Source organism: Oryctolagus cuniculus, chromosome 1, assembly GCF_964237555.1.
Source record: "Oryctolagus cuniculus chromosome 1, mOryCun1.1, whole genome shotgun sequence".
Classification (NCBI taxonomy): domain Eukaryota; kingdom Metazoa; phylum Chordata; class Mammalia; order Lagomorpha; family Leporidae; genus Oryctolagus; species Oryctolagus cuniculus.
The window spans coordinates 74,998,127-75,012,386 of record NC_091432.1 but is presented as its reverse complement, the minus strand read 5'-3'; the positions used below and the strand labels follow the sequence as shown (position 1 = coordinate 75,012,386).

At 39.3% G+C, this 14,260-nt stretch overlaps 1 protein-coding gene across 27 annotated transcripts in view; it reads left to right on the top strand.

Moving 5' to 3' along the window:
• Window positions 1-14,260, top strand: part of DLG2 (discs large MAGUK scaffold protein 2) — a 2,256,157-nt gene that overhangs the window by 1,695,721 nt on the left and 546,176 nt on the right. For all 27 annotated transcript variants that reach the window (XM_051821188.2, XM_051821179.2, XM_051821160.2 and 24 more), the window contains 2 exons: window positions 5,290-5,434; window positions 9,466-9,604. In XM_051821188.2, the coding sequence (XP_051677148.1) occupies window positions 5,290-5,434; window positions 9,466-9,604 (284 nt within the window). The remainder of the gene's footprint in view (window positions 1-5,289; window positions 5,435-9,465; window positions 9,605-14,260) is intronic.

Sequence of the window (14,260 nt, the reverse complement as noted above, 5' to 3'; positions counted from 1 at the left end):
GCTTTACCACATTGGCTATTCCTCTTTGTGATTTATCTTACAATCTAATAATCAAGCACACTGTCTACTTTTTTTAAAGTTTACATTAGAATTTGTGATGTCCTTTCTAGAGTTTCTCGAGTCCCACACTTCCATAGGTAACCTTTATGTTCTTAATCACCACACCCCCAACCCATTTGTCCCTCCACACCAAAATTCTTGCATGAATAGGGAAAGGTCGGGTATCATGCCATCTGCAAACCGCCCATTTCTCTATATTGCCACCTTCTCCTGCCCCCACACCTCCGACCTCAGCATTCTCACATACTGATCTGCTTACATTCATTTGGATTTCCACAAAACTTGCCGTGTCCCCTAATTGCAGGTCTACTGGACCCTCTTTCTTCAGCTGCTTTGCTGTCTTTTATATCATGCTCAAATTCAAGAAGTGCTCCCTCTTCTTTTGGGAGAATGAACTGCCTCACCTCTCTCTCTTGGTCCCAGTTCTCTTTCCCAATGGGAATGTATGGAAAGGTAGCACATGTGCCCCCTCCATAGTGCACCTCCAGGAGAGTCCCTCTTGTGATTTCTTCCCCCTGAAATCAGGCCAGTTGCTCAGCGTTCGTCATTATAGACAGATAGTTGATGCAATTTAAAAAAAAAATGAAAAAATACAAAGGACAATGAAATACAATGACAAGAGCAACTAGCCAATCAGTGTAATGTCCCTTCTCTCTGCATACAATCAATTCCAGCTGTAGGGCCTTTATCTTGAGAGTTCACAGGATAATGCACACACATAATTAACCCAAACAAACCCACTTTTGTGAAAAGCATTTTGAAAGCTTCAGCACAAAAGAGAACTTTTTGGTCCAGATCCCGTACTGTTCTGAATTTTTTAAAAGTCCACACAGAAGCCTCATCAGCAGTACCCTAATTAAACTCATCAGTTCACAGATGTTTACAGAAAAATGTCAGCAAAAATTTTCACTAAAAAATCGCGTTTCCTGGGAGGAGAAATGGATAATGACAATAGTAATGATGATAATACCTTGCCTTAAGTACTTTAGTGTGTCTGCCACTTTACATAACTGACACATTTAAATCAATAATCCTGTGAGGTATTGAATATTATCATTCCTGTTTCACAGATGTCAAAATTGAAGCTTAGAAGGTTATGTATATTTCCCTAGGTCACAGAACCAGGAAATGTGGGGGCCAGGGTTCAAATCTCAATCTGTGTGACCCAAAAACTTGTGTTCTTAACTCATGCATCCTGTTGCTGGTATAATAATTCACGTGTTCCATGACTGAAATCACAAATTTTTCAGTACTTCATGCCCAACTAAAAAGTGACTAATGGGGCTGGAGCTGTGGCGCAACAGGTTAATACCCTGGTCTGAAGCACCAGCATCCCATATGGGTGCTGGTTCAAGACCCGGCTGCTCCACTTCCAATCCAGCTTTTTGCTATGGCCTGGGAAAGCACTAGAAGATGGCCCAAGTCCTTGGGTCCCTCCACCTGCGTGGGAGACCTGGAGGAAGTGCCTGGTTTCTGGCTTCAGATCGGCGCAACTCCAGCTTTGCGGCTAATTGGGGAGTGAACCATCGGATAGAAAAACTCTCTCTTTGCCTCTCCTTCTCTCTGTGTAGCTCTGACTTTCAAGTAAATATATCTTTTTTAAAAAAGTGACCGAACTACCACTATTGTAAACTACCATTATTGTTTCCCCTGCTATCCTCCCCCTCTTTACTAATTCCATCTTGTCTTCAACTTTTGTTTTCTGGTCAAAAAATTTTCTAAATACTCCAAGATTCTGTAAGCAGTCTTTCTATGAAAGCACATTTTTCTGGATTGTTTCATTGCCTGCTTAAAAATGACAAAAAGTTCCATTTAATAAACACTGACCACATCCCTCATTGATAATCAAATGAGCTATGGACATTTTATACACTGGGGAGAAACAATGAGCCCTTATCAGAAACAGAACTTCGGTGCCACTTATAATTTAATTGAGTTAGTTTCTAGTCTTTGGGGTCTTTTTCCCTTAGCTTGTCATCCCTTTTGTGTTATACAAACAATTTCTGTTTCTCTTTTGTTTTTCCAATATAGATGTTTCTGGGGGTCCTGACTGCATTCAGAGCCTCCTTTGGTATTTTTTAGGAGAGAACACTCACTTCCATACACACTTCAAGCCATTATACAAAATCATCACTTGGATATAGTCATTTTCTAAGCACAACTGCCCTAAAATAAGTGATTAATCTGATATATAAGAAGATTTTAAAGAAACAGTGAGATACATTAAACTACTTTCCATTTTATTTATTTGTAATTTGACTACATCAGTGGATTAAGGTGATGCAATATACTATAACTACTAGATTAAGCAAGAATTGTAATTATTCAGACTTTAATAATACTTTAGATTTCATGTGACTTTTATGTATAAACTTGGAATAAGACCCTCCTCTCTAAATGGGATGAAGAATAGATGATGAATGGCCCTGGACTCAATGAACTAGTACTCAAAGACATTCTCATTTTCATCTTTCAAGATCCTAAGATTAACGATGCCTTTGCCCTGTTGGAGGCTGTGTGATCTCTGTTCCAAGTTAAGTTCTTTAAACACCAGGTTTTCTCATATTTGAAATAGGCCTAATTATTAATGTCTACCTCACTGAGTTACAGTGAGGATTAATTATATGATTTGTGTTAAAGATATGCCATAGTTTCCTCAGAACGAATAAGTATTAAACAGATGTTAGCCCTATTGTTTTTATTATTTCTCTATTATTAAGAGCTGACATAAACAACTATGTTCCCATTCCTGTAGCTCTCCACATTATCCCTCCATGCGAGGGTTTATTCTTTTATCTATTCATTCTACAAACAACAGTTCTATTTTAATGTGGATTTTGTGAGAACAGAGGCCTTGTCTACTTGGAAGAAGCAGTATGGCCAATAGGTTGAGTATGGTCCAAATCGCCTGGTTTTGAATTCTGCCTTATATTTGATCAATGATGTTGGTCAAGTTTCTTAACCTCTTAGAAATGTGCCTGTCTCATCTCATAGGTTGTTATGAGATTTTACTTTGTTAATATACAAAGGTACTTCCAAAAGGCCATGGAACATATACATTGCCTTTTAATTCCATTTTTCACAAAATTTTTGAAGTACTCTTTTATATAAAATAGTTCAGAGTAGTGCCTAGCAATTAGTACAGGCTTTATAAATGTTTGCTTTGATTATGATTATCATTCTTATTATTTTCCATCATATCTCATAACTAACACAGTGTCTTGCACTTAATAGGTTTTAGTAAACATATCTGTACACATATATCAAAATACATATAGGGTCTGATGATGTCTGCCATTTCAGGTATCCATTGAAGGTCTTAGAATGCATCCCAAACTGCTAATGGGAAACTACTGCACTGAAGGGATTCAAACCAATATTCCTGGCACATTTATTTTAATTATACATCATTTCAGCAGAAAGTAACTCAAGAATCACTCCTTACAAAAATAGTAATACAGTAAATGTAACCTACATAGATATTTAAAATACTTCCCGGGGGCAAGCATTTGGTGCAGTGGTTAAGTCACCACTTGGGAAGGTCACATCCCCTAGCAGAGTGCCTGGGTTCAAGTGCTATTCCTCTGCATCTGACCCAACTTCATGCTAATGTGTTCCCTCGGAGTGAACAGATGATAGCTCAAGCATTTGTAACCCTGCTGCCCACGTGGGATTGAATTCCAGGTTCCTGACTTCAGCCTGTCCCTGTCCAAGCTGTTGTAAGCATTTGGGGAGTGGGCTGGCTGATGAAAGATTTCTATCCATCTGGCTTTCTATCTCTGCCTTTCAAGTAAAGTGAAAAATAAAATAATAAAATATTTCTGAATATTTATTCTTTTCAAATATTTCTTCAAAGACTAGATTTTTCTGGAAATATTATTTTAAAACTATTTCAAAGAAGTGTTGCAGAATTCCACTGGAATACCATTCACATGAATTTGGAATGGCATTTGCAACTCAGGCTTTCCTGTATATTAAAGAAAGGGGCATTATTGTTAAAATTATGGCAATAGTTGATCCTGCTTACCTGCAAAGCCCTGTGTTCCAACATTAACACTATTTCCTTGGAAAATGAACAAACGTTCAATGACATTTTCAAGAGAAGGATTTTTGAAATGAGAAAATTCAGGTTTGGTAAAGCTATAGGAAAATGGGGACTCTCATATAGTGTTAGAAAACTGATAAACTGTTTCATATTTCAAGAAATCATTTTAGAAAAGGCATCAAAAATTTTAGCTTGGTCCAGCATTTCCATTTGTATGATTTATCCCCAAGAAATTATTAAAGCTGTGTACAAATATAGAAAAATACTTTGGCAACAATACTTATAGTAGCAAAGAACACAAATTAAACATACAGTAATAAGAAACTAGTTAAATTGTTGTTATAGCTATGCACTACAATGCTCTCAGAAGAACAAGTCATAATGTTGAAAAATATTGTTATGGGCAAATAGTCACTCTAGATTTTAAAAATAGGCTCAAAAAGAATGTGTATAATCTGGCTGCGATTGCTCAAAGAAATATATCCAAGGGGCTATCCTTGTGGCTTAGCAAGTTAAGCCACCAACTGCGATGCTGGGATCCCATATGGGCACTGGCTCAAATCCAGGATGCTCTACTTGTGATCCAGCTCCCTGCTAATGTGCCTGGGAAAATGGTCCAAGTCCTTGGACCCCTGCACCATGTGGGAGACTCAGATGAAGTTCCCGGATCCTGGCTTTGGCCTGTCCCAGCCCTGGCCATTGCAGCCATTTGGAAAGTGAATAGGCAGATGGCAGATCTCTCTCCATCTCTCCCTCCCTCTCTCTGTAACTACCTTGCAAATGAATAAAATAAACCTTTAAAAAATATCCAAATAGGGAAATGATTTTTATTTATTTTGCCTTCTTTAATGATTATATATTACTTTGTAATTACAAATGATATAATTAAAAAAGTACCTGACCTTCATTTCTTTTTCCCACAAGCATTATTTTTATTTCTTCTATAATATATCACAACTTTGTAGAAAAAGATAAAAGCAATATTGTTTTATGGCAGCAGGGACTATACCTTAACTGCTTTGGCTAATGCTTAATCCACCTTTTCTGTCAAAGTATGATATAAATACGAAACTAATCATTACAGTTTATTCTTTAAATAAGATCATAATTCCTGGTTCCTTCTGACAATATTTCTCTTCTGCTGCCTAGGTTTAACTCTAATATTGAATTGTTTTCCCTTTCAGGTAAACAACTACAGTTTAGAAGAAGTAACACATGAAGAGGCAGTAGCAATATTGAAGAATACATCAGATGTAGTTTATCTAAAAGTTGGCAAACCCACCACAATTTACATGACTGATCCTTATGGTCCACCTGATATTACTCACTGTAAGTACCATGCTCAGTGTTGTTTTTGAGTAGTATTCAATGTTACAAAATAAGAATTTACAATTCTATTTTTAAGTCCTCTGCTTGTTTCTTCACTCTCACTTCGAGGAACATGTAGAAGGAGTATTTGGCTTTTCACCCCTGTTTTACTTTACAAAATTTACCTGGAGTTTGGGAGTGGGGATACCTTGATGAGTTGGTAGACCCACCATTATGGGAAGGATTAGTTGTGTATGCTGTGGACAGTGTGATTACAATTATTTAAGGGCAAAACATTACATGACTAGGACAGAATAGACCAGAGATACCTCTATGTTTCTTCCTGAGAGAAGAGACCTAGGATTTCAGTGGAGAAATTATCCTCAGTCAACATTGTCGTCGTCGTCATCATCATCATCATCATTATAGGCCTTACCTTGCCTTGAATTGGCTATATTGTGGGGAAGCTAGGAAAAATAATGTCCCTATTGCAACAGAGTTGTATTCAGAGTAGGGGCTTCTAGGGCAACAGCTAATGATGCGATTCCGTATGGGAGTCCTCACGAAGTTCATGGCTCACAAAAGCCCAGTGTTTTCTCATCTTCTTAATAGATCAACAGGAACCTAATGTAAGGTTCTGCCTTTAAGGACTAGATTTAGAAATAATTTTTTGGGTGTAAGTTTATTTATTTGTGAAAAATAGAGGAAGGAAGAAGGAGAAGACAGAGATACAGAGAGAGAGAAATAGAGGAGAGAGAAAAACGAGTAACTTCTATCTACTAGTTCACTCCCCAAATGCCCGCAACAGGCAACAGTCAGGGCTGGGCTAGGCCAAAGCCTGGAATCCAGAGCTCAATCCACATCTCCCATATGGGTGGCAGGGACCCAAGTACTTGAGCCATCAGCTGCATTCTCCCAGGTTGTGCATTATCAAGAAGATGGAATCAGAAGCAAATATGGCCATCAAACTAGGCACTCTGAGAGGAAGACATCCCAAGAGTTTTCTTAACCACTGTACCAAATGCCCACCCCACTTATGAATTTAAAGGACGGTTTTGTTGACATCAATAAGTGTGTTCACTGTGAAAAAAAATTTTTTTTACAGGCAGAGTGGACAGTGAGAGAGAGAGAGACAGAGAGAAAGGTCTTCCTTTTGCCGTTGGTTCACCCTCCAATGGGCGCCGTGGCCAGTGCGCTGCTGCCGGTGCATCGCACTGATACGAAGGCAGGAGCCAGGTGCTTCTCCTGGTCTCCCATGGGGTGCAGGGCCCAAGCACTTGGGCCATCCTCCACTGCATTCCCAGGCCATAGCAGAGAGCTGGCCTGGAAGAGGGGCAACCAGGACAGAATCCGGCCTCCCGACCAGGACTAGAACCCGATGTGCCAGCGCCGCAGGCGGAGGGTTAGCCTATTGAGCTGTGGCGCCGGCCTTTTGTGAAAATTTTTTAAAAATTTATTTTTTATTTGAAAGGCAGAATCACAAAAAGAAAAGGTGAGACAGAGATAGAGAGATTAGAGATAGAGATAAAGATAGCGAGAAAGAGAGATAGAGATAGAGAGAGATCATGTACCACTCTCCAAATGGCAGCAACAGCCAGTGCTGGGCCTGGCCAAAACCAGGAGCCAGGAATTCCATCAGAGTTTCCCACATGGTAACCAGGACTCAAACACTTGGGTCATCATCTATTGCTTTCCCAGGCATATTAGCATGGAGCTGGATTGGAAGTGAAGCAAATGAGACTCAAACTGAGCTCATATGGGATGCTGGTATCTCAGGCAACAGCTTAACACATTGTGTCACAATGACAGCCCCAATACATGAAATGTTTAGGGTCCAATTGTGACACTAAGAACTCAGAATGTCTTCAACACCTGCCATTACAAGGACAATTGTCTTAAGCAAGTCATTTAGCCTATCTTTTATTTAAAAGATTTATTTATTTATTTGAAAGTTAGAATTACACACAGAGAGATGGAAAGGCAGGGAGAGAGAGAGAGAGAGAGAGAGAGAGAGAGAGAGAGGTCTTCCATCCGCTGCTTCATTCTCCAATTGGCGGCAACAGTCAAAGCTGTGCCAATTCAAAGCTAGGAACCAGGAGCTCCGTCCAGGTTTCCCATGTGCCTGCAGGGTCCCAAGGACATGGGGCATCTTCCACTGCTTTCCCAGGTCATAGCAGAGAGCTGGATCAGAAGTAGAGCATCCAGGACTTGAATCTGTGCCCATATGGGATGCTAGCACTGCAGGTGGTGGCTTTACCCACTACGTCACAGCACTGGCCCCCAATTAACCTATCTTAAATTTAGATGTTTCTCTTGAAAGAAATTTATGGATTTATATTAGCTGTTGCTTTTCTTAATAGTGATTCTAAAATGCAGCATTCCCCCCAAAAATGTGTTTTTTTCAAGAAGACAGTAAACTAAGATTAGCTTTACCTCAGTATATGAAACAGTTTTACCTTTCAGTCTTTCAAGCTAGATGAATTTAGAAAAATTAGTCTTGAGAGCCTTTGAGGCACTTCATGAAAGGCATATAAGGTCAATGTCAAAGAGAAAAAAAGAAAAAAACTACCTAAAAACTTTGAAAAATATCCATTGAATAGCTTCAATATGTGCAAGTCACCTTGTAAGGTAAAATGTAGGCTACAGAAGGGATACCGTATTGGCATTCAAGGAATTTGGTTGTATCAAGAGCTTGGTTCAAGGTAGGATAATTGAGAAATATAAATAGCAGCAATCTTTGGCAGAAAAAGAGGGATGTGTTGCCATAAGAGAGGTAAAAATAAATATGCTTTGGGTACTCCAAGGAGGGAGATATATCATCTGTCTTTGGAAGATCAGAAAAAAATTTTATACAGAAAGTGTTATTTGAGTTGTGTCATGAATAATAGGTGAGTTTTCAATGTCTGAGTTGGAGTGGATGAAATAAATTATAGGCAGTTGGTACACTGAACCAAATCATGAAGCACAGGCTTTGTTTGAAGACAAGAGAGGTTTAATGGGTTTAATATGGATCAATTTTACAAGATTGAAAAGTTCATGCTATATATGCAATACAATGGTAGTAATAGAGACTCAGCAGGAGAACAATGGATCACAGTTGTGTTTCAGGAGTGTTTTCTTTATCTATTGTATAAAGTAGATTTGAGGAAGTAGGGAGGGAACAGGTACCCAAATGGGGGTTAGGGTATTTCAATCAATCAAAAGGGAGATGAATTTGGAAAAAACAATGGAAAAGGAAGACCTTTTGGCAAAGTTCTTTGACCTTTCTGGGAAGGGAGTACATATTTTGGGAAAAATTCTTACACAAGAAATTGTTCTGGGGTAGGCATGTGAAACAGTGGGTTAATCCACAACTTGAGATGCCCACATGCCATATCAGAGTGCCAATTCCAGTCGTGGTGACTTCACTTCTAATCCAGCTTCCTGCTAATGCATCCCGGGAGTCAGGAGATCATGAGTTAAGTGCTTGTGTCTCTGCCACCCAAATGGGAGACCTGGGTGGAGTTCTTGGCTACTGGCTTCAGCCTGGCCTAGCCCCAGCTGTTGCAGGCTCTTGTGAGAGTGAATCAGTAGATAGATCTCTCTTCCTTTTCATCTCCGTCTCTGTCTATCTCTCTTTCTGATGTTCTGCCTTTCAAATATATAAAAATAAATAGACATTTTTTAAAATCCTTGTTCCTTGGGAGTGCTGTGCTCTTTATGACTGAATGCTAATTATGTGAGCTCTGCAATTATAAAGCTCACATTCTTATTTAATAGAAAATTTGTCATCATTCTGAAAATGTGTGCTGGGTCTCTCCTCCAATTCTTCTCTTCACCTAATTGTACTAATTTGGGTTACAGATATAGCTCTTATTACATCTTTCTTATCCTAAAGGTCACCACCATGTGCCTGCATATATTAAATCAAACAGCAACTCCTCCCTTTTGAAGGACAAGATAATATTAGGCATGTAGCAAGCCCTTCTATTTTTAACACACCCTTTGAAGTACAGAATGACACATTGAATCACCCACATAACAGGTCCTTTTATTTTTTTCCTACCCCTTAGCTTATTCTCCACCAATGGAAAACCATCTACTCTCTGGCAACAACGGGACTTTAGAATACAAAACCTCCCTGCCACCCATCTCTCCAGGAAGGTACTCGCCAATTCCAAAGCACATGCTTGTTGAAGATGACTACACCAGGTCAGATTTGTTTGTTGGTTAATTGAGTTTACTTCCATTGCCAACAGAAAATCACATTTTCAATTTATTTTGAGAATAAAGCTTCTGAGTGCCAGTTGAATTGTATCTTGAAGAATGGGTAAGATTTCAATGTCTGAGAAACTTAAAGTCTTGCCTCAAGAGGAAACCTGAAAATAGTGGTAAGCATGAGTAACTGTCCTGCGTTATGAAGCAAATAGCATTTTTGTGTGTGTGGGGAGAAAGAGTAATAAACACTTGTCCATCACCTTCAAATTATTAAGTTTTCCTATCTGATCTCATTGGAGCCTTCCAACCATACTATAGGATGATATTATTTGGGGGAAGAAGATAATGCCGACATTCAAAAGGCAGGAAGTAGCATATTAATCTTACCTATTTGGTTAGTGAAAGGACCACAGAAATTTCCATGTTCTTGCCACCAATAACTACAGTGCAATCTGGCAATATAGTAACTATAGGTAGAAATGAAAGGAGAGAAGTTTCTCCAAATGATTGAATCTAATACATCTCATAATTCTAAATGATAATGGAACAGGATTCTAAGAGTGAGAACCATATTACTAATCCCACAATAAAGCCAAATTTAGTCAGCACTCCTATAAAAAAGTCAGTTTTGACAGTTCAGAGAAGACCAATTCAATGTATTTAAATGATCATCAGTAAATATTCAAAAAAATTGGATAATTAGTGAGTGAGTGGATGAATATTAAGAAATGCACCTTTTTATCTTTAAATGTTTTGTTTTTAAGTTATGCGCACTCATTACAACTGGCAAAGAAATACAAAGATAATAAAGAAACAAAAATCCCCTTCATACTCTCTCCAGAATTACCTACCTGTCTTAAGGTACCCAATTTGACAGCCTGGCATGAACCTTCCATATATTCACAAATGCATACAAATAATACGCTCAAATATAAGTCAGCTTGACATTGCTTTTACAAAATGTTAGTATTTCACACAATTTTCTGTAACTTTGCCATGAATAATACTTTCACCAAAACTAAAATCGCACACATACACACACACGCACACACACACACAAATACCCTTTATGTAAAAAAAAAAGAGAAATGACCTGTTCTAGTTTGGTATCCTGCCTCTCTAATCAAAGCCAGTTGTAAGCCTTAGAATTGGCTTCCTGCTGGTTCACTTTCCTCACTGGTACATATGTATGCTTTGTCCTTTCCATTGTTTGGTATATCTTTTTAAATGATTAGGCATTTTTCATTTATTCTGCAATATCAGGTTGCTGAAGTAGCTTGTAATATCTCTAGCCAGGGAATGGAATATTTGGATGCTGAAAATGTGCATCTGTGGCATAAATCAAATGTAAACTTCTTCCCATGTGGAAAAGTCTGATCTCTATGCTTTTAATTAAAGTGAGGGTTGCAGCAAAGATAATCCTCATGGTTCTCTAAAGAATTGTGCAAATACAGGCACCTTTATCCACCCGAGCAATGATCTATTTGCTCTCATCCTATCTCTAATATTTGATATGACTTTAATTTGAAAATGCCATTTTAGCTTACTAGGCCCCGTAGTAAATTAATGTTTATTAAAGCCACCTCATAATCTAGGCCCTGTGCTAGCTGTTTTAGATATACTATCTATTTAATCCCTCCAAAAACACAGAGAAGGGTTTTTACCTCCATTCTAGAGAAGCAAAAATTGAAATTCCAAGAGATTAGGAACTTGCTTATGATTTTATAGCTTTTCAGTAGAAAAACTGAGTTCCTTAACAGCTATAAAATCCTGGCTAGAAAGAAACATCTTAATGTCTCCTTATTTTCAAAATGAAATCCAAGTCATATATAACTGTACTCATTATAGAAGTATGCAGCTAGAGAGGGATCTGAGAGTTTTTGGTAAGCTTTAAAAACAACTAGACTGGGGTTGAGATTTATGTCTACCTCTGCCTGAGTGACCCCGGGCAAACCATTTCACCTGGCAGGTTCTGTTTCCTCATCTGGAAAAAGGAATAGTAACTGAATCTGTCTCGCCAGGTTGCTGCAGTGATTAAATGAGTTAATGCATGCAAAGAACTTAGAGCATTGCCTGGCACATAATATATACTCAGTGAATGCTATCTATTTATAGTAGCTATACTTATCATTCTTAATCCATTTCAGATGTCACAGGGAATGCTTTTACAGATGGTGTCTCAGGAAGAGAGTAAATTTCTTCCTACTGAGATTATCTTAGTTTCTGCCTCTGCCTCTTCCCCTGTTCCCCTGAAAGACAAGCTCACTAATAACTCTACATAAAATCTTCTTTCCAGTGATTGATACATGGCAAATTTGTGAAAAAAGGTTATATCAGTTCACATGCACAGACAGACAGACACACACACACACACACACACACACACATTACCACTCTTTGGCCATTGCTGGTATCCTCTTGCGGGTGCTCTGGCATTGTTGTGAGTCTCACAGGTATTTTTTTTGTTAAGACTTATTTATTTATTTATTTATTTATTTGAAAGGCAGAGTTACAGAGAGGCAGAGAGAGAAAGAGAGGTCTTCTATCTGCTGGTTCACTCCCCCAAATGACTGCAATGGCCAGAGCTGGGCCAATCCGAAGCCAAGAGCCATGAGCTTTTTCTGGGTCTCCCATATGGGTGCAGGAGCCCAAGGACTTGGGCCATATTCTACTGCTTTCCCAAGTCATAGTAGAGAGCTGAATTGGAAGTGAAGCAGCCAGGACTCAAACTAGTGACCATAGCAGGAGCTTGTTCCGGGTCTCCTACATGAGTGCAGGGGCCCACTTCTACTGCTTTCCCAGGCCATATCAGAGGAGCAGCCAGGACATGAACCAGCACCCATATGGGATTTTGATACCTCAGGTAGAGGCTTAGCCCACTGCACCACAGCACCGACCTCACACTGCTTCATTCTTAAATATTATTTAAATACTTCCTATTAGTATATACTGCACTGGAAATATAAAATTGAATAAGAAATAACATTTAAGATTTATCAAATTAAGACAAAAATTTATGTAAACCAATAAATTCCCAAATACCTGTTCCCTGATTATGAAGACCTCACCCCTCTGTGAAGTTTTCAAAAAAGCCCAGTTTATTAATTTTTTAAAATCTTTAGACTATATATATTATCTATGCATATATATGTGTGTGTATATATATATATATATGTATGTATGTATATAGGAATCTAGGCTTCAAAGAAAGTTTTGAAAAAAAGAAATGACTCTTGTGTTTGAACTTGAAAAAGTTGTGGGCATTGGTCAGAAAGTTAAGAAGTCAAAAAGGGTATTTGTGGTAGGGGAATGACAGGTAGATTCAAAGAAGAATGTGAAAGAGGGAACAAGATGACTGAACAGTGAGAAGCCTCAGTAACCTCAGCCACAGAAAAATACCAAAATAATCAGGGATTGATCGCATTTCCAGAGGACTGCTTGGAAATTTTCAGGAAATATGTGACAGAATGGCAAACAGCAGAGACTCCTAAAGCCAGTAGAGAGAGAGGAACAAAGTGAGTCATAGCCACTTCCTCACTGGCTTCTCAAGCGGGGGGTAAACATCTTGCCAGGAAAAGGTAATAAGAAAACACCATGTCACCCCTACTCCAACCACAGAAGAGCAACCTTGACTATGGGATAATGTCACAATCTTCACTGACTTTTAATCTAGCCTAGAGAGCTGATTGTGGTCCGGGCAACTACTTTGTCCCCCAAAAGGAACCTATATTGCACCCTTCTGCTCCCAAAGCATCAGACTCCAAGCTGCTGTGGTAGATACACTGCTGATCTCTATTCTGACTTAAGGAATAGCAAACATCCCCAGTGCTACTAGAAGCCACCAGAGTCAGAGGCCAGGCACCTTCCAGGGTAGAGAGTGGGTCCCCTGAAGCTGTGGAAATTCACAGTACAAGCCCTGGAGCCATGTTCACTTGCTTTGCATGATCCAGGGATGTTGCCCTTGGTCTATTGTTGCTCAACACCACAGCATATCATAAAAAATCCAAGAGGAACTGAGGAAGGTTCCTCTGCATCTACTAGCACATAGTCCTGTATGCCAAGAGGACAAACCCCAGTGCCACCTTTGCATGTCTTGTGGGGACTGGGGGCAATTCTATCTATGCCCTGCAGACGTGGGACTGTTGCTGTTGGTGCTACAATTCCTGGGGGGAACTCACATTCACCTGCAGTATCTGGAAAGTCCTACCTGCATTTGTCTGCTTCAGGCTGATGGCTGCCAGTCCACAAACCCCAACACAAATGGCTCTATGGGACCTGGGTAATGACCCCACTGCATCCTTCAGTTCCAGGGCTGAGACTGTTATTACTATATTACTATTATTACTATATTGCTTAGGCAAGGTCCTCTTAATATTCCCTGTGCTGGGACTAGGGCTTTTGGTGCTATAAGCCCCAGTACCAGTCATACTGTCCAGGCAGAACCTGGGAACAGTTCCATCCACATCACACAGCCCAGAACTGCTGGTGCCCCAAGGCTCAACATCACTTAAGCTTGCCTGACAAAACAAGGGAACAGCCCCATCTGCTTCCCTAAACACCAAGAAGGAACTACACCCATCAGAAACCTTAAAGTTATTGAGACACAACTCTCTGGAGATTGCAGATACATATCCTAGGCAGGCCACATCA